The sequence below is a fragment of the Oncorhynchus masou genome, chromosome 6 (genome assembly GCF_036934945.1).
Source record: "Oncorhynchus masou masou isolate Uvic2021 chromosome 6, UVic_Omas_1.1, whole genome shotgun sequence".
NCBI classification, from domain to species: domain Eukaryota; kingdom Metazoa; phylum Chordata; class Actinopteri; order Salmoniformes; family Salmonidae; genus Oncorhynchus; species Oncorhynchus masou.
The window spans coordinates 59,078,935-59,099,535 of record NC_088217.1 but is presented as its reverse complement, the minus strand read 5'-3'; the positions used below and the strand labels follow the sequence as shown (position 1 = coordinate 59,099,535).

At 41.8% G+C, this 20,601-nt stretch overlaps 1 protein-coding gene across 9 annotated transcripts in view; it reads left to right on the top strand.

The window, feature by feature from the left end:
• The window catches only part of rbm12 (RNA binding motif protein 12), a 45,834-nt gene that overhangs the window by 3,176 nt on the left and 22,057 nt on the right, over positions 1 to 20,601 (top strand). For 5 of the 9 annotated variants that reach the window (XR_010456058.1, XR_010456056.1, XR_010456059.1 and 2 more), the window contains exon 3: positions 20,403 to 20,535. Coding sequence is in view for 3 of the 9 variants with exons in the window: in XM_064969264.1 (XP_064825336.1) it covers positions 7,286 to 9,910 (2,625 nt within the window). In the remaining 6 variants the exon portion in view is untranslated. Of the gene's footprint in view, positions 1 to 5,633; positions 5,721 to 7,260; positions 10,803 to 18,996; positions 19,137 to 20,402; positions 20,536 to 20,601 lie in introns of those variants that run through there. The other 4 variants (XM_064969264.1, XM_064969263.1, XR_010456060.1 and 1 more) reach the window with 3 other exon arrangements.

Here is a 20,601-nt window from a genome sequence, read left to right as displayed (position 1 = left end):
TGCACACGTCCATTGTTGCTGATGTGTACGAAGTGGCTCGGTGCTCTCAGGAATGACCTTTGTCTCCTGTATCTTTTGTAGAAAGATTCCCACACAATTGAGATTGTAGTGTGCTGGAGCTTTGAAGTTACATTGATGAGTGTTAATGTGCGGGTGGTTGTTTTTTCTCTAACATTTTGTATACGATATAAGGAATATGGGAGGCTGCATTTCATTGTAGGCCCAGGCTTATATTTTTCATGGGGCAGGCTTTGAATACAATCCTCAGTGCGAGACTGACACAACGGGCCTGATTTAGAGTTTGTCCATAGACTGGCTGGTTGTTTAGCAACAAAACCGACTCGTGTGCGATAGTGATGCGCGGGTTAACTCATAACCCGAAGTCCCTGTGGTTATATCCGTGGGGAGGGTTGGTTTAGGGTCATTAAATATTGTGTGGCTGAAGGGCAGGCGAGTTGAATGTAGAGAAACAATGCCTTAAATAATCCATAAATGTATCATTATTGTGCAATTTATTTTGCCTAATTAATGTTTTTCTTTATTTTAGGCTATCTATTAGTGCATAAGCTTTAGGGCTTAACTGGCAGAAAAAGTTCAATCCACGGCGGCAAAAGGACATGGTTAAAGTTTCATTCAATAAGACAAACTGTGAATGGAGAGTATAAAATAAAGAAAAGGGGGGGACAGAAAAGTCATGTTTGGAAAAGATTTGGTGAAGTGGTAAAAGAGGATCATGGTATGTGTGATGGTTGTGAGGCTCTCTACAAATTAGACAGTCACAAGACAGGACTTCAAATAGGCCTGTGGCGTTTCAAGGAAACAATGGCCTACTGTTTAGATGAGTTAAATGGAAACTGACATCTGCACATTGACTAACCAGAATGACTTACTGTTTATTGGCAAACTCCAAAGTCCTCTAATACTAGCCCAGTGTGAATCGACATCCGTGTGGTTTGAGCAAGAAAACAATAACTGATTCAATAAATTGAACGAAGTGCTGCCTATCTATATACAGTGGGGCAAAAAAGTATTTAGTCAGCCACCAATTGTGCAAGTTCGCCCACTTAAAAAGATGAGAGGCCTGTAATTTTCATCATAGGTACACTTCAACTATGACAGACAAAATGAGATTTTTTTTTCTCCAGAAAATCACATTGTAGGATTTTTAATGAATGTATTTGCAAATTATGGTGGACAATAAGTATTTGGTCAATAACAAAAGATTCTCAATACTTTGTTATATACTCTTTGTTGGCAATGACAGAGGTGAAACGTTTTCTGTAAGTCTACACAAGGTTTTCACACACTGTTGCTGGTATTTTGTCCCATTCCTCCACGCAGATCTCCTCTAGAGCAGTGATGTTTTGGGGCTGTTGCTGGGCAACACGGACTTTCAACTCCCTCCAAAGATTTTCTATGGGGTTTAGATCTGGAGACTGGCTAGGCCACTCCAGGACCTTGAAATGCTTCTTACGAAGCCACTCCTTCGTTGCCCGGGCAGTGTGTTTGGGATAATTGTCATGCTGAAAGACCCAGCCATGTTTCATCTTCAATGCCCTTGCTGATGGAAGGAGGTTTTCACTCAAAATCTCACGATACATGGCCCCATTCATTCTTTCCTTTACACGGATCAGTCGTCCTGGTCCCTTTGCAGAAACACAGCCAGAGCATGATGTTTCCACCCCCATGCTTCACGGTAGGTATGGTGTTCTTTGGATGCAACTCAGCATTCTTTGTCCTCCAAACACGACGAGTTGAGTTTTTACCATATGACATTCTCCCAATCTTCTTCTGGATCATCCAAATGCTCTCTAGCAAACTTCAGACGGGCCTGGACATGTACTGGCTTAAGCAGGGGGACACATCTGGCACTGCAGGATTTGAGTCTCTGGCGGCGTAGTGTGTTACTGATGGCAGGCTTTGTTACTTTGGTCCCAGCTCTCTGCAGGTCATTCACTAGGTCCCCCGTGTGGTTCTGGGATTTTTGCTCACTGTTTTTGTGATCATTTTGACCCCACAGGGTGAGATCTTGTGTGGAGCCCCAGATCGAAGGAGATTATCAGTGGTCTTGTATGTCTTCCAATTCCTAATGATTGCTCCCACAGTTGATTTCTTCAAACCAAGCTGCTTACCTATTGCAGATTCAGTCTTCCCAGCCTGGTGCAGGTCTACAATTTTGTTTCTGGTGTCCTTTCACACCTCGTTGTTCTTGGCCATAGTGGAGTTTGGAGTGACTGTTTGAGGTTGTGGACAGGTGTCTTTTATACTGATAACAAGTTCAAACAGGTGCCATAAATTCAAGTAACGAGTGGAGGACAAAGGAGCCTCTTAACTTCTTGGGACTAGCAAACCCGTATCCGGGAGTGTAATCATAGCCTCAAATGCATTAGCATAATGCAACTTTTCCATTTCATGAAAATCGCAAATGAAATGAAATAAATACATTCAAACACAAGCTTAGCCTTTTGTTAACACTGTCATCTCAGATTTTCAAAATATGCGTTACAGCCAAACCTAGACAAGCATTTGCGTAAGTTTATCATGGCATAATGCTATGCTAGTCTCTGCTGGCAGCAGGCAACATTTTCATGAAAATAAGAAAAGCAACCAAATTAAATCATTTACCTTTGAAGAACTTCAGATGCTTTCACTCAGGAGACTCCCAGTTAGATAGCAAAAGTTCCTTTTTTCCAAAAATAATATTTTGTAGGCGAAAAAGCTCCCGTTTGTTCATCATGCTTGACCGAAAAATACTTCAACTATGACGCTGAACTTTTTCAAAATTTGCTCCATAATATCGACAAACACAGCAAACGTTGTTTAGGATCCATGCTCAAGGTGTTTTTAACATATGTATTCGATAATATATCCGTCGAGGCAATTGGTTTCTCACAAGAAACGATTGGAAAAATGGCTACCTCAGTATTTTACGCAAGATTTTCTCCGGGAGACACCATGTGACCACTCGCTATATATGGTCCTTTACAGCCATTCTCCATGGAAATGCCTAAAAAGAAGTCACAATGCTGTGGAAAATGTAAGCTCATTCGTAGCCCATTCACAGCCATATAAGGAGTCATTGGCATGAGGTGGTTTCAAAAAATGCGGCACTTCCTGATTGGATTTATATCTGAATTTTGCCTGTAACATCAGTTCTCTGGCACTCACAGACAATATCTTTGCAGTTTTGGAAACGTCAGTGTCTTCTTTCCAAAGCTGTCAATTATATGCATAGTCGAGCATCTTTTCGTGACAAAATATCTCGTTTAAAACGGGAACGTTTTTCATCCAAAAATTAAAATAGCACCCCCTATATACAACTGGTTAAAGAAGAAGTTACAGGTCTGTGAGAGCCAGAAATCTTACTTGTTTGTAGGTGACCAAATACTTGTTTTCCACCATAATTTGCAAATAAATTCATTAAAAATCCTACAATGTGATTTTCTGGATTTTTCTCATTTTGTCTGTCATAGTTGAAGTGTACCTATGATGAAAATGACAGGCCTCTCTCATATTTTTAAGTGGGAGAACTTGAACAATTGGTGGCTGACTAAATACTTTTTACCCCCACTGTATATGAAGGGCCTACATATAATAACTTTTACAGTGAATGCTTTTGTTTATACCTTTTGTGCAAATTAATTGAACATCACCAAATGCATCATAAAAAATACATTGTGCCTATTTAATGCAAACCTTGCTGTTAATGGATTGCAAAACGGCATAGATCTGAGCTAAATGTTTGGAACAAGTTCACTTTCTCAATCATAGCCCACCCAAAAAAAGCATATTAAGTGCAAGTTAGCTGTTTAGCTCATATCTGAAGGCTGGGGGGCATTTAGGAAGTCTTCTACTGCGGATCGCTAAAATATCATAATGATTATGATCACACTTCCTCAATTCAAATTTTATGGTGACACTGTACCAAAGATGGTTTAGGAACCTGAGCTTGGTTCCCAAGTTATCAGTGTAGCCTGTTGTGGCTTGGACTTGTTGAAATAACTAAACACTTAGAAAAAAATCTCCAGGCTACTATCAATTCAGGTTGGGAAAGAAACGTGTCGTCCTAATCGTCCGCTGTAATGGCAGACATTCTGGGGTAATAAACACATAACCAACGTTGTCTAATAGTACTAGTCACGTGCGAATAGGGCTGTAGCCGTAACTCCTGCAGAATTAAGCATTTCTTGCAGAAAAAATTCTACACCAAATGTAGGCAAAATTTGGACTTGGGAACAGGAGTGGAAAAATATAATTGATTTATTTCTGTATCTTGAGAGAATGCAGTGCTCAGTTAGATACGCTCTGCAGAGGTGCTGTCTTCATAAAAGATGATACTATTTCAACCACATAAAATATGCATCGAAGCTGAACTGAAATCTTATCAGAAACGTGTCGTTTTCACAACTTTCTTTTTCCTTACAACCAGCCAAACTGTCATTTGGACATTTTGCACAGATAATCTTTCCTGTTTGTTTTTGCTTTATTGTAATTTCTCCCCGTCCCCAAACGTCTTTGCTCCAAAAAAGATGACAGATGTCCAATGTCAACTTGAATAAAGCATTCATTCTTTTGATCTATTACATATTCTGTTGAGCAAGGGTTTATTTAGTAAATAAATTAATCTTAAATTATACTTTTTTTTACTGAGGCAATTTAGTTATCAGTAATGGTTATGATAAATTAGGCATTGTTGCTCACTGTTGGCATATACTGTTTATTGCTAGAGGCTGGTGGGAGGAGCTATAGGAGGATGGGCTCATTCTTATGGCTGGAATGGAATTGATGGAACGGAGTCAAACGTGTGGTTTCCATATGTTGGATGTTTGATACCGTGCCATTACAATGAGACTCTCATTATATAACTCCCACAAGCCTCAACTGCTGTAGATAAATGCGCAAACAATTTTCCAGTGAGAAATTCTACCCTCGTTCTAAAAACAGCTTGTTTACTATAAAAATCATGCAAGTACTCAAACAGCCACAAAAGGTAAAATGCACATCCCTACCAGCGAACAATGAACTGAAAACTCGAAAGAGTCATGGTTCTACAAACCTGTTGTTCATAGGGGGCTTTTTCAGAGGTGTCACTTGTGACTTAGACTTGCAAAACTGTGCTTTAAACAATGTACATTTGATTGCTAGGCAATCTGCACATTTTTAGGTGAACTGCACATCCCTCATTTACATTTAGAGATGTTATCATTTACGTTTTATATAGAATACTTTAGAAATGTACCTAAGAATAAGCTATTCTGTTAGAATGGGGGAAATTCTGTATTTCACTGCTGAAGTTTTTCAATGGCATGCATGTTTATTTTGCTGTTATGGATTGCTGTGATGAATGAAATGTCTCTGTGCTTGATGTCAACATGAGAAATTATGAGATACATGAGAAATTATGAGATGCATGATTTTTATTATTATTGTGTGGTTTTTGGCAAGGCAGCCAGTTCAGAGTTTGCTCTTATTGTTGATGCCAATTTACTACATTTCTCTGACCATCTACTGACACGAAAGAGCTGATATGGTGCTGGGGCTGAATCAAGAGTGTTTTGTACATGTTGTTCACTAAGGATGCCTAAATTTGCCTGCTCATGTTTTTGCTTCCATTTCCTATTCTTTTGTTACAGTCTAGAATTGATTTAAATTGCTTGCCGTCAGGATTGGCTTGGATATCCTGTGCCACAGTTTTAACGAAGCACCACTTATTATTACAGGTAAGCTTGTAAATATGTCCTGAACATAGGTTCATTCAATTGACTGCCAGTCCGACTTTCACAACCTCCTGTGGGCTCTTGGTGGTTTTTTACCAGTAATTATTCGCTTTGTTAGGCTATGTTCATGGACCTTATTGATTCCCTTTGGGCTCAATGTTCACTCCATTGTGGAAATCTCTGAAGGTGTGGAGTGCTAAGAATGACCTACCAAGGTATGAGTGGTATAGAGGGAGTGCATGGTATGTTAGTGGCTTTCTTTGGAAAAATACCGCATCCACAAAGCCCTAAGTAAATGTCTCCACTTCATGACCTGACTGCCTTCTGTGGACCACATTTTCTCTACTTGCTTTTTGATAGGCTGTTTTGTCCAACACTTGCTCTAAACAATGCTTGAGACTCAGGCCTAAGCATAGGCTAATTGTTTTGCTCTTTTAATGTTTTAATATGGTTGGTGTCGAGATAAAACAACATTTTTGACTGGTATTTAATTGATTCATAAATGCATTTTTATGTTTACCAGTTGCTACTGAGATGGCACAGTGTCGTCCAATTGCTTAGGGATACTGCATTGCGGTAATATCAAATTGACACATTTTTATATTTTAAAGGTTGAGTAAGTTGGGTTTTCGTCCACAAATGTACCCAAATTCCTATAGTATGTAAATAATTTAGTTAGTGACTGCCATAGTGTAGTTATTTTGTTGAGGTCTATTAGCTGAGGTCTTACTTTTTCAAAGGCATTTTAGCTGTCTCGCTAATTGTTCGGTACAAATCTAGCATAGAATCATGTAAAATGTTCACTCTGCCAGCATTGTCTCCCTTTCGAGGAACTGTGAATTTCCTGTACAGGCCTGCTACCCCTGCTGACTAAAGACACTGAAAAACGTGTTAGTGCAAACGTTGGCTATGTAACTAAATACTGCATTCTGAACCACAGAACATCTTTGCTGGATTCAAGATAGTGTAGTTAGACAAAGGAAAGTCAACTTCAGAACGTGATGTAGTTTTTATTAGGATTTGTCAGCTGTTGTTGGTAAGTAATGCATCCTGCAAGCTTCGAAAATGACTTACTCAGCCTTTAAATTCAGGCACCTTCTTCCACCTGACCTTTACTGGACATAGACCTCATGATGCATCAGATTGATAAATTGGAAGTTGGGCTACAGGTTCATCCAATTTACAATATTGAAATGTGTGGTACTCTGGGTCTAATTATGAGCAAGATTTAGGCATACGAGTTAAATTTCGTCTAAGATTTGCATATTAGACCTTGGGCTGACATAATCTCCTTGAGCCAAGGCTGATGTATGTGGTAAATGAAGCAATGTGTGGATGGCTGTGTAAGAGTGGTGATGAGTAGACAGACGGCCTAATACTTGCACATGTATTTTGAATTCCTCTATTGATGCATTGGGCTCTCATCGAATACCTCCAAACGTAAGCTATTTTCTAAATCATGGTTTGTCTCCTGCTCTTTTTGTTTTGTCTGTTCTTTACTCTTTCCTCTAGTCTTACGGTGGTTGCCTTTTTTCACCTGCAGGTGTGTGTTGTTTCGCCTCAGCAGCATGGCTGTGGTCATCCGCTTGCAGGGTCTCCCGATAGTGGCGGGCACCATGGACATACGCCATTTCTTCTCTGGATTGACTATCCCGGATGGTGGGGTGCATATTGTAGGGGGTGAACATGGTGAGGCTTTTATTGTTTTCGCCACAGATGAAGATGCCAGGCTTGGCATGATGCGTACAGGGGGAGCAATCAAAGGTTCAAAAGTGTCACTTTTGCTGAGCAGCAAGACAGAGATGCAGAATATGATCGAACTTAGCCGCAGGCGTTTTGAAACAGGCAATGTGGAGGGAGCCGCAGGAAACGGTAGCAGGCCAGGCCCCGCGGTTCGCACAGGTGGGAGGGGCAGTTTACCCACCACTTTACAAGGCTTCAGCAACACCACACCAACCACAGTCACCACAGCTGCATCTGCACATGAAACTATAAGCAACAAAAATGTGTCCACGTTTGCCACAACTAGCATGGGAAACATGCCCCCCAGTTTCAGCAACAACTTCAGCAGCCCAAATCTTACCATGGGATCCACTATGACAACAGCCATGTCCTCCCTCAACTCTGTACCACCACCTATCCCCCCTTTGCCAACCATGCCATCCCTTCCACCCATGCCTTCCATACCCCCCATGCCACTTCCACCACCTGTGTCCTCTATGCCTCCTGTTCCCACTGTGTCACCTTTAACCCAAGGCCCCCCTGTCCTTCCCATGAGTCATCTGTCCCACATGGGCTCAATGCCACCATTTAACCCAGGCATCCCACCCCCTGGTGGACTGGCCTCAGGGCTGCCTCTAGGAACCCCAAACCACATGTTTCTGGGCCATATGAACCCTCTGTTAAATATCCAGGCACACATGAAGGCAGCAATAGGTAATTCAGACGAGTTATATGTCCACCTTCAAGGCCTGCCCTTCTCAGGTACAGAAATGGATATTAGGGAGTTTTTCCGTGGGTTAGCGGTGGACTCCATCCGACTGGTCAGGGACAACATGGGCCGGAGTAGCGGCAGGGCGCTGGCCAAGTTCTTTTCCCCTCAGGACACTTTTGAGGCACTCAAAAGAAGCACCGGAATGTTAGGGCAAAGGTATGTTGACATCTCTCCGGCCACAGAGAGGCAGTGGATGAGTGTCAGCAGTGGTGGCATCGGGATTGGAGGGCAAGCCCACTCAAAATTCAATAATGAGCCGCCAGACCAGCACCGCCGCAGCAACATGAGTTCAGCGTCCCCGTCAACCAGAGACCGTGCGAGGTCCCGCTCCCCTCACAACAAGGAGTTCTGTGTTTACCTGAAAGGCCTGCCCTATGAAGCAGTAAACAAACAGATCTGTGAGTTTTTCAAAAACTTGGATATTGTGGAAGACAGCATTTACATTGCTTATGGACCCACTGGCCGAGCTACAGGCGAGGGCTTTGTCGAGTTCAAAAATGAAATGGACTACAAAGTTGCACTCGGCTGTCACATGCAGTATATGGGTAGCCGATTCATACAAGTTCACCCCATCAGTAAAAATGCTATGTTTGAAAAGATTGGTTCCATTCGTCAAAGGATGCAGGGTGGTGATAAGAAAAACAACTCAGAATCAGTCAAGAGCCCTAGAAACTGTGCTCATATCTCAAATATTCCATATAATGTGTCAAAGAAAGATGTCCGTCTGTTTCTCGATGGCATTTCAGTATTTGACGAAAGTCTTAAAGTTCTGGTTGACAGCAGTGGTAACGGTCTAGGTCAGGCTGTTATGCAGTTCAGGGCAGAGGAGGATGCACTAAATGCTGAGCGACTACACAGGCAGAAGTTAAATGGCAGAGATGCCTTTGTACATTTGATCACCTTTGAGCAGATGAAGGAAATTGAGAGAAACCCACCACCACAGGTTAAAAGAGGCCAGAAACCCCAAGGGAACACTCAAGGCCAGGCACACAGCCATGTTCAGGCACAGAATCCAGTTCAAGGTCACCCCTTTGCCGGTATGACAGGAGATGAGTTCAACTTCCTCAGAAATACTGTAGGCAATTTAGGCAATGGTCCTTTTACGCCGTTTACTGTCCCAGGTAATGGACTAGCGGGCCCCCCTCCACCCCCACTTGCAGCAGGTCTTGGGGATGTAGCCCTTAGCATACCCCCACCCATGGTTGCCGGTCACTTGCCTGGAGCAGTTCTGGAACCCCCGGGCTTCCGACCAGGCAGCAACAATGGCCCACCTGGCTTTGGGCCAGAGGGATTGAGGGGCATGCCACCTTTTGACAATGGCCCTAGAAAGAGCAGAGGCCTCAACCACAACAACCGAGGAGGTGGCCATGGGCAATCAGGAGGGTGTCCTCAGTCTGCCTTTGGCCCTGGCTCTGACCCTCTGAGAGGACAATCATCCGGAGGCCCTGGTAACCCTCGTGGACCTACCATTGTAAAGATTCAAAACATGCCTTTCACTGTAACAGTTGATGAGATTCTCGATTTCTTTTATGGGTATCAGGTGCTGCCTGGTTCAGTCTGTCTGCAGTTCAGTGAAAAGGGCCTGCCCACCGGTGAAGCAATGGTTGCCTTTGAGTCACACAAGGAGGCAACATCTGCTGTCATGGATTTAAATGATAGGCCTATTGGGGCTAGGAAAGTGAAGATAACCCTAGGATAAGACTCACAATTTTCCCCTCTACCAATAATGATTAAGTGAAACATGCGGTTTCATTAATGCAAAGGTAAGAACTTGCATTTAGGATGCATTTAATCTCCCAACTATCTTTAGTTCCTTTACCAAAGTTTGTAGCGTAGGAATGAAATGGAAAACTACTATATCTATTTGATGTATGATATGATTACAAAAGTAGGGTGTGGATTTTCAAATGGCAAAAAGCCAACTGTTGCCATGTTGATGCAGCTTGAGTCCAATTCCGTTTCGAGCAAGAGCGCTGAAATTCATTTCAAAAGTCAAAATAATATGGTTAGGAGGAGGATAGTCTCTTATTGCTGTGCTGAGACATCACTTTCACTTGGAAGCATGTATCATTTTCAAATGCCCTGACACATTTTGTGTTCTTGTAATTCTTCCATAGATTTAACATTCTCTTTACTTTTACCTGTGCTTTGTGACGATATTCTAAAGGGGGTACTCACCAAATGCTGCCATGCATGGTGTTAGTACAGAGAACACTTATTGTGCCATGGTTAAAGCATTTGCTTATTTGCTCTATGCTGTTTTTCACTGTTAATAAATGCAAATGTTAATGTTAGCTATGATGTGAGATTGTACTGCTTGTTTCTGAGAAAAATATTTAGAACTTTGCATTTGGTTTAATGGTCTGCAGAGCTCTTTAGAACGTTTTGTATCTGCCAACCCTCCCACTGCGATATGTTCTTTTTGAAATTATGAGCTGTTTGGAATGTCTTAGTTTTGTAGTGTTGCCTGACAAGATACATTTTTATGTTTCAATTTTGGGGACGTTCCAGTTTATTATTTCACAAGTGTGTGTATATAGCCTACTGTTTAGCTTACACCTTTGTCAATAAAATGACATTCCTGACATAGATCTATCTACAAGGCATTCTATTTTTCTCCAATGCTTTTTCACTGCTTGCTGATTTTCCATATGAACAATTAAAATGGTTTTGGAAGGGAAGGCAACAAGTTTTTCCCAAACATGTTCCAGGTATGAAAGAAACTTTAGATAGGCCTAAGTATTGCTGTTAGGGAATAGTTAGGTTAACCTTAAAGGGTCATATAGGCTTGGCTATATCGAGGTTTTTGCAAGTGAACTTATAGGATATATAGGGGTTGAATGGGAAATTCAATCGGATCTTACCAAGAAACCTATATACCCGGTTTCCCAGACCTAGATTAGGCCTATTCCTGGACTAAAATGCCTTTTCATGGCAGTTCTGTTTCGAATCGTTTTTAGAACAGGACCAAGCTTAATCTGTTTTAGAAACCATCCTTTAAAGTAACTCGCCAATGAAAATCTCACTTTTAAAAGTTCATTCTGTTAACTTGTACCCAAATAATGTTGTTGACCCGTCTTATTTGTGGCCAAAGCAAATATTAGAGAAAAAAAAACTTCAAATCCCCAACTCAAAGTTGTATCTCAAACAGACCGTTTAAAAAATGCTTGCTATTTCCTCATAGAACATGTCATGTTGGCTCATTGGCTGAGCTGGCCAATCAGCGGGCTACTCCATGAATATTTGAGAAGGGGAGGGGGGGGGGTACTCTTTGAAGAGGTAGTGTTTCAGATTTTTTTCGGAAGATGGGAAGGGACTCTGCTGTCCTAGCTTCAGGGGGAAGCTGGTTCTACCATTGGGGTGCCAGGACAGAGAAGAGCTTGGACTGGGCTGAGCGCAAGAGACCAGAGGTGGCAGAACGGAGTGCTCTGGTTGGGGTGTAGAGTTTGAGCATGGCCTGACGGTAGGGAGGGGCAGTTGCTTTTGCTGCTCCGTATGCAAGTACAATGGCCTTGTGGTGGACCATCCAAACCCATAAAATCTGCATTTTAGCAAGGCCCAATGTAGCTGTTTTTAGCTCAGTATCAAATAATTTCTGAATAACAATTACTGTGACTGTTTTCAATTAAAATGGTCAAAAAGAGCTTCTTAGCAAGCGCAATTTCTCAAGCAAGGATTTTGCTAGAAGTGTGGAGGGGAAAACTGAAAAGTATCTGTTATTGGCAGAGTTTTCGAACTCCCTTATTGGTCTGTTAACTAATTTACCACCTGGAAATGTCACCAGGCAGGCTAAAACTCCATCCCACCAAAAAAAGCCTGATATTTCAAGAGGTATTTTCAAACGGCTCTTACACTAAAAGGGCATTCTCTTTTCCACAGTATTATTCCAATCTCGTAGTGTGGAAATATATAACACAGGAAAATCTACATTTTGACTGCACTGGGCCTACAAGTACTTTTTTTTGGACGGAACTATTTGGCTCATAGTAATTTAATTATAGGTCAAATTTCATAGAAATCTGGAAACACTGGACAGTTACTTTAAAACACATGTCAAAATCCAGTCCTCGGGCCAAGTTCTGTTTGTCTTCATTCCTCCCTTGTACTTGATTGATCAATTAAGGTCATTGATTAGTTAGGAACTAGTTAAGTACTCCCCCACCTGGTTGTGTAGGTCTTAATTGTACAAGAATAAAAAAAAAACATCAGGAACATGGCTCTACAGGAATTTACTTCGACACCCTTGCCTTTACAGGGATACTTTGGGATCTTGGCCATTAAGCCCTGTCTAGTTCCACAGAGTCCGATGAAGCCGTGGATACTATTTTTGTCTCAGCGTGCCGTTTGAAGTTAGTTGCTAACTAGCGTTAGCACAATTGCTAACTAATGTTGCCGCAATGACGACGTCAATGGTAACTGCTAGCATGCCAGTAGTTACCATAGACTTCCAGTCATTGTGCTAATGTTAGTTAGCATTTGCTCGACAAACTACCTTTAACCGCCTTCATACTGGATGTAGAGAGACACAAATTATATCCATCCATGAGTTTGTTAATCTGGGGAGGTAGATAAAGGGCTTCATTGTCAAAATGTCAAAGTATCACTTGGAATCACTTCACTCAAATGTTTTTTATTTTAAAGTATTTTGTTCAGTAGGCCACTGTTGATATGGTCCCAAACATGTTACATTACAGCAGTAAAATTGTCAAGGTGGAGCACTGAATATAATTCTGTTCATAAATTGTCTCTGTTTGTGTTGAGAGTGGAATAAATCGTGTACTGTCACAAGGCTCACTTTCAATTCCACTATAGATGCTAGTGGCAAACATGCCTACCTTAAGGCTAAGAGTCTTTGTTTCTTGTTACAAGCTAGCCTACCGCTCAACCTACATTTCTTGTTTTTATAATGCGGTTTAATGGAAAGTTAATGAATGAGTTCATATAAGTTATCTGAATATGAATTATATATGTTTAAATGTCATTATCTATACAGCCTTGTTTTACTTTCAGTCTCTATAAATCAGGCAGAGTAATTATATAGGGTGGTCATCAAATAAGTTGTTTACTTCATCACGTTTGAAAGAAAAGTGAAATGCTGGGGGTTCTAACGAGTCCACGGCTTGAGAAGGGCCTAGTTTTCAGCACTGGGGTGAAGTGGTGGGTTGTTGGGGACAGACATGACAACCTAGGGCATGGTGTGAACTAAATTGGCCTGAAAGATGCCTTTGTGTCTGTTAGAGAGCCGATGGAAAGAGCAGATGAATTGCGATGCAAAGCAAGTTGGGACTTACCTGTCATTCAGTATTCATACATGTTTTTCTGGTTTGCTTCCTTTCAAAGTCACAACAGAAGTCACTGAGTGTGCTTCTGGATTTAACTTTTTGAATATTATGCATTACACCTACTTTTTGGGTACCAAGCTGCTGGGTGTAAGGCAATGAGAGCCACTTGGTTCACTATTGGATTTACATGCAAAGGTAAGTACTAGTTATTTTTATGAATTGTGTGAGGTGACACATGGTGTGTAATAAATGAAGTATTTGAGCCATTATGCTAATATCTAGGTTTGCTGGACTTGCTTTATTGTGGTTTGACTTAAGACTGGAAAAGCAGGAATATAGTTCTCACACTCTTGAAATTAAGCAGTCAATCGGATTGTTACCTAAAGCAGTAAGCTACACTATATATACAAAAATATGTGCACACCCCTTCAAATTAGTGGATTCAGCTATTTCACCCACACCCGTTGCTGACAGGTGTATAAAATCGAGCACACAACCATGCAATCTACATAGACAATTATTGGCAGTAGAATGGCCTTAGTGAAGAGCTCTGTGACTTTCAACATTGCACTGTCATAGGATTCCACCTTTCCAACAAGTCAGTTTGTCAAATTTCTGCCCTGCTAGAGCTTCACCAGTCAACTGTGTAAGAGCTGTTATTGTGAAGTGGAAACGTCTAGGAGCAGCAACGGCTCAGCCGCAAAGTGGTAGGCCACACAAGCTCACAGAACGGGACCACCAAGTGCTGAAGCACGTAGCGTGTAAATATCCTCAGCTGCAACACTCACTACCGAGTTCCAAACTGCCTCAGGAAGCAACGTTAGGACAAAAGATTATCATGTGCAATGTTAAGTGTCTGTGCTTCCAAACTTGTGGCAACAGTTTGGGGAAGGCCCTTTCCTGTTTCAGCATGACAATGCCCCCATGCACAAAGCGATGTCCATGCAGAAATGGTTTGTTGATCGGTGTCAAAGAACTTGACTGATCTGCACATACATATCCCTGACCTCAACCCCATTTAACACTGTTTGGAGGAATTGGAACACTGACTGCGAGCCAGGCCTAATCGCCCAACATCAGTGCCTGACCTCAGTAATGCTCTTGTGGATGGATGAATGGAAGCAAGTCCCCGCAACAATATTTTAACAATCAATCAAATGTATTTATAAAGCCCTTCTTACAACAGCTAATGTCACACAGTGCTGTACAGAAACCCAGCTTAAAACCCCAAACCGCAAGCAATGCGGGTGTAGATGCACAGTGGCTAGGAAAAACTCCCTAGAAAGGCCGGAACCGAGGAAGAAATCTAGAGTGGAAGGGTGGCCAGTCCTCTGGCTGTGCCGGGTGGAGATTATAACAGAACATGGCCAAGATGTTCAAATGTTCATAGATGACAAGCAGGGTCAAATAATATTCACAGTGGTTGTCGAGGGTGCAACAGGTCAGCACCTCGGGAGTAAAAGTCAGCTGGCTTTTCATAGCCGATCATTCAGAGGATCTCTACCGCACCTGCTGTCTCGAGAGTTGAAAACGGCAGGTCTGGGACAAGGTAGCACATCTGGTGAACAGGTCAGGGTTCCATACCCGCAGGCAGAACAGTTGAAACTGGAGCAGCAGCACGACCAGGTGGACAGGGGACAGCAAGGAGTCATCGTGCCAGGTAGTCCTGAGGCATGGTCCTAGGGCTCAGGTCCTCCGAGAGAGCATACTTAAATTCACACAGGACACCGGATAAGACAGGAGAAATGCTCCAGATATAACAGACTGATCCTAGCGCCCTGACACAAACTTCTGCAGCATAAATACTGGAGGCTGAGACGGGAGGGGTCAGGAGACACTGGTCCCATCCATCGGCTACCCCCAGACAGGGCCAAACAGGCAGGATATAACCCCACCCACTTTGCCAAAGCACAGCCCCCACACCACGAGAGGGATATCTTCAACCACCAATTTACTCTCCTGAGACAAGGCCCAGTTTGGAAGGTGTGGACAGAGTGGAAAGCCTTCTCAGACGAGTGGAGGCTGATTTAGCAACAAAGGGGGGACCATCTCCATGTTATAATTTCACATTTACATTTTAGTCATTTAGAAGACACTCTTATGCAGAGTGACTTATAGTAGTGAGTGCATACATTTTTGTTAATGCCCATGATTTTGGAGTTCGGTGAACAGGTGTCCACATACTTTTGGTCATGTGGTGTATATCAAATTTGCCATATAGCTGGTATTTGTTGATATAATAGAGGGCCACACAATCCTTAATCCTGATTGAATCTGACATGGGACACTAGGACAGTCTTCTGCAGAATAAGCCACGGTTCCATCACTTCCAACTGACACTGGATTTCAAATGGGGTTTTTCTTTTACTAATATTTTTGTTCAGTAAATTATTTTCCTAATTTGTGTCGTTCCCTATTAGAAGTCTCAATCAAATCTGCAATGAAATAAATGGAACAGTGTTGGTCCCACGTTTCATGAACTGAAAAAAAGAATCCCAGCTTGATCATTACAGAGGTGCACCTTGTGCTGGGGACAAGAAAAGGTCACTTTAAAGTATGCAGTATTGTCACACAACACAATGCCACAGATGTCTCAAGTTTTGAGGGCACGTGAAATTGGCATGCTGACTGCAGGATTGTCAACCAGAGCTGTTGCCAGAGGCAGGCATAAGCATATTGGCAGGCATAAGCTATAGACAACAAACTCAATTTGCATTTTATCGAAGACAATTTTAATGCACAAAAATACGTGATGAGCTCCTGGGGCCCGTTGTGAAGCCCATTTTTAAAAAAGATATCTGTGACCAACGGATGCATGTCTATTCCCAGTCATGTGAAATCAAAAAATTAGGGCCTTGTGAATTTATTTCAATTGATATATACAGTTGAAGTCGGAAGTTTACATACACTTATGTTGGAGTCATTAAAACTCATTTTTAAACCACTCCACAATTTTCTTTTAAACAAACTATAGTTTTGGCAAATCTACTTTTTGCATGACACAAGTCATTTTTCCAACAATTGTTTTCAGATTATTTCACTTATCATTCACTGTATTGCAATTTCAGTGGGTCAGAAGTTTACATCCACTAAGTTGTGACTACCTTTTAAACAGCTTGGAAAATTCCAGAAAATGATGTCATGGCTTTAGAAGCTGCTGATTAGGCTAATTGACATCATTTGAGTCAATTGGAGGAGTACCTGTGGATGTACTTCAAGGCCTACCTTCAAACTCAGTGCCCCTTTGCTTGACATCATGGGAAAATCAAAAGAAATCAGCCAAGACCTCAGGAAAAATAAATGTAGACCTCCAGATGTCTGGTTCATCTTTGGGAGCAGTTTCCAAATGCCTGAAGGTACCACGTTCACCTGTACAAACAATAGTACGCAAGTATAAACACCATGGGACCATGCAGCCGTCATACCGCTCTGGAAAGAGACACGTTCTGTCTCCTAGAGATGAACATGCTTTGATGCGAAAAGTGCAAATCAATCCCAGGACAACAGCAAAGGATCTTGTGAAGATGATGGTGTAAACAGGTACAAAAGTATCTCTATCCACAGTATAACATAGTCCCATGCCGCTCAGCAAGGAAGAAGCCACTGCTCCAAAACCGCCATAAAAAGCCAGACTACGGTTTGCAACTGCACATGGGGCCGAAAATTGTACTTTTTGGAGAAATGTTCTCTGGTCTGATGAAACAAAAATACAACTGTTTGGCCATAATGACCATCGTTATGTTTGGAGGAAGAAGGGGGAGGCTTGCAAGCTGAAGATCACCATCCCAACTGTGAAGCACGGGGGTGGCAGCATCAGGTTGTGGGGGTGCTTTGCTGTAGGAGTGACTGGTGCATTTCACAAAATAGATGGCATCATGAGGGAGGAAAAGTATGTGGATATATTGAAGCAACATCTCAGGAACTTAAAGCTTGGTTGTAGATGGGTCTTCAAAATGGACAATGACCCCAAGCATACTTCCAAAGTTGTGGCAAAATGGCTTAAGGACAACAAAGTCAAGGTATTGGGAGTGGCCATTACAAATCCCTGACCTCAATCGTATAGAAAATTTGTGGGCAGAACTGAAAAGGCGTGTGTGAGCAATGAGGCCTTCAAACCTGATTCAGTTACACCAGCTCTGTCAGGAGGAATGGGCCAAAATTCACCCAAATTCTTGTGGGAATCTTGTGGAAGGCTACTCAACACGTTTGACCCAAGTTAAACAATTTAAAGGCAATGCTTCCATATACTAATTGAGTATGTAAAACTTCTGACCCACTGGGAATGTGATGAAAGAAATAAAAGCTGAAATGAATCACTCTACTATTCTGACATTTCACATTCTTATAATAAAGTAATGATCCCATCTGACCTTAGACAGGGTATTTTTACTAGGATTAAATGTCAGGAATTGTTAACAATGAGTTTACATACACCTTAGCCAAATACATTTAATCTTCCGACTTTTACTGTAAACTAACTTTCGAATTATTGCATGTTGCGTTTTTATATGTTTGTTCAAGTATACATTGTGCAATGTTTCCAACAATGTTTGTTTATTGAGCGAAGTTGATAGGCCTACTACACTAGAAGGTTGGATGTGTTGGGTTGTAAATGGCTAGGTAATTATTATTGAGAAAAATCATTCACCTCCTCAGTAATGCAGTGAAAGGCTAACACTACACCATTGCTTGTGTGTCATTAACTTAATTCCTATGCTTATTTGTAAAATAATTTATCTGCTAAACTTGCTGCACTGTCTGTTGTTTTGTATCATGAGAGCTGAATAGACCACCTGTCCAAGGATATGTGCAGAAATGTTTGTATAGCTATCAAATGTATACTGTAGGTGTGGAGAAATTGATAGGTAGAATTTGAGAGAAAAAATGTGTGGAATGTTAGTAGGCCTACATAGGAAATGCAGCCCTGCTATATACAGAAATGGAATTGTTTGCCCGTTGTGTGTGGTATAACATAACACTGTTATTTGTAATTATGAATATTTTCCTTTATTGAAATGTGCTAAGATTGTTTTTAACATCAAGACGAGTAGTAGTGCAGAAATGTGTAGTTTCACGTTCTCTGTTATTTGTATTAATGATTTTGATAAGGACCGAATTGATTTGCAAATTCGGAAAGCATGAGTGATCTAACACTAAAGTAAATATTGTGCAGTTACGCATACATCTGTATCTGGTTTAGTTAGCTACGTTTCCAACGGTGGTTATGGTTGTTTATTGAGCGGAGTTTATACGTTAACATTGTATACCGGAACATCTGCTGTATCGGCTAATTGTAAAAGGCTACATTTGTATTATCTCAAGAGGTGGAAAAAAATATTTGAGTGCAGCCTGAACAAAGTGTGTGTGTGTGTGTGTGTGTGTAGTCACTTCCTGCACTGGGGGCACAGCGTGAGTCACGTTGCCTCTTGTCCAATAGGAACGTTTTTATGCTGGCTGCTTATCCAATTGTTGAGCTATCACGCTCACTTGACCATCTGCCACACCTTTTTGTCAGATAGCAAATTTAGTAAATCTTAGCTCGACATTTATATCGCGTTACTGCAGAGTGCACTTGAGTTGCATGGCAAGTACAACTGTTTCACAGTGACACCCGTCCGATATATTGCCGTTTCCTGCGACAAGGTAATATTTGTAACATTTGCCTACTTATTTTTCTAAAGTAAACCAATGCTTGATTTGAGTTTGAAGAGGCAAATCCGGTGATTGTTATTTTATGGGCGTTCATGTGCCTATGGAATTCTTGTCAGTGTCTTCAAAATGGGCTTTTGATGAAAAATGGTTGTTGCCTTCATAGAAAGCTCTCTCTCCTCCAAGTCGAGTCTTTACTGTAAAATACGCACTTGGTAGGTTGCATGCAAGGTGTCTGGTTCAATGACAAGTTGACAGATGTGAACTAGTAGGCTACCTGTCCAGTTTTAATTGTCCCTGTGCTTATCAGGGTGAGCCGTTTATTCGCAAAATTGCAATTTTACTGAGTAGTGTACGTTAAAGCTTAGCCGGGGATATGGGAAGTTATTTTAATGGTAATTTCAATTCATCAACAAATTCTTATTTACAATGACGGCCCACACCGGCCAAACCCAGATGAAGTTGGGCTAATTGTGCGCTGTTCTATGACAGTGGAAACGCGTTCTCTGGAGTGATGAAACACACTTCACCATCTGGCAGTCCGATGGGTGAATCTGGGTTTGGTGGATGCCAGGAGAACGATACCTGCACGACTACATAGTGCCAACTGTAAAGTTTGGTGGAGGATGAATAATCGTCTGGGGCTATTTTTCATGGTTCGGGCTAGGCCCCTTATTTCCAGTGAAGATACATCTTAATGCTACAACATACAATGACATTCTAGACAATTCTGTGCTTCCAACTTTGTGGCAACAGTTTAGGGAAGGCCCTTTCCTGTTTCAGCATGACAATGCATCTGTGCACATAGGGAGGTCCTTCCATAAATTGTTTGTCTGCGAAGAGCCCTGACCTCAACCCCATCAAACACCTTTGGGATGAATTGGAATGCCGACTGCGAGCCAGACCTAATCGCCCAACATCAGTTCCCTACCTCACTAACGTTCTTGTGGCTGAATGGAATCAAGTCCCTGCAGCTATGTTCCCACCTAGTGGAAAGCCTTCCCAGAATAATAGAGGCTGTTATAGCAGCAAAGGGGGGGACCAACTCCGTATTAATGCCCATGATTTTTGAATGAGATGTTTGACGAGCAGGTGTCCACATACTATCTATGAATTTGAGAGGATTTTCCTTTCCCTGGCCCTATCCCTCAGCTTTATACCAAAACAAGTGGCAGGGGCCCCATTGTTATTGTTTTTAATTGCAGAGCAGACTGTGGCTTTAGTATACAGTCATACATTTTTTTCCCCTGTGTTTTTCAGGTGGATACTCAATGTGTGTCAAAAGTAGAGCTTTCCATTTCATGCAGCAATCTCCTCAACAAAGACGTTGGATCCAAATCCGACCCCCCTCTGCGTGATGATGCAGAGCATCAGGAATGACAAGTGGACCGAGGTAGGGAGAAAGCACTAACTATTTGAAACATCTAATATTTGTTAATGTGCATAATGAAATGGCCTA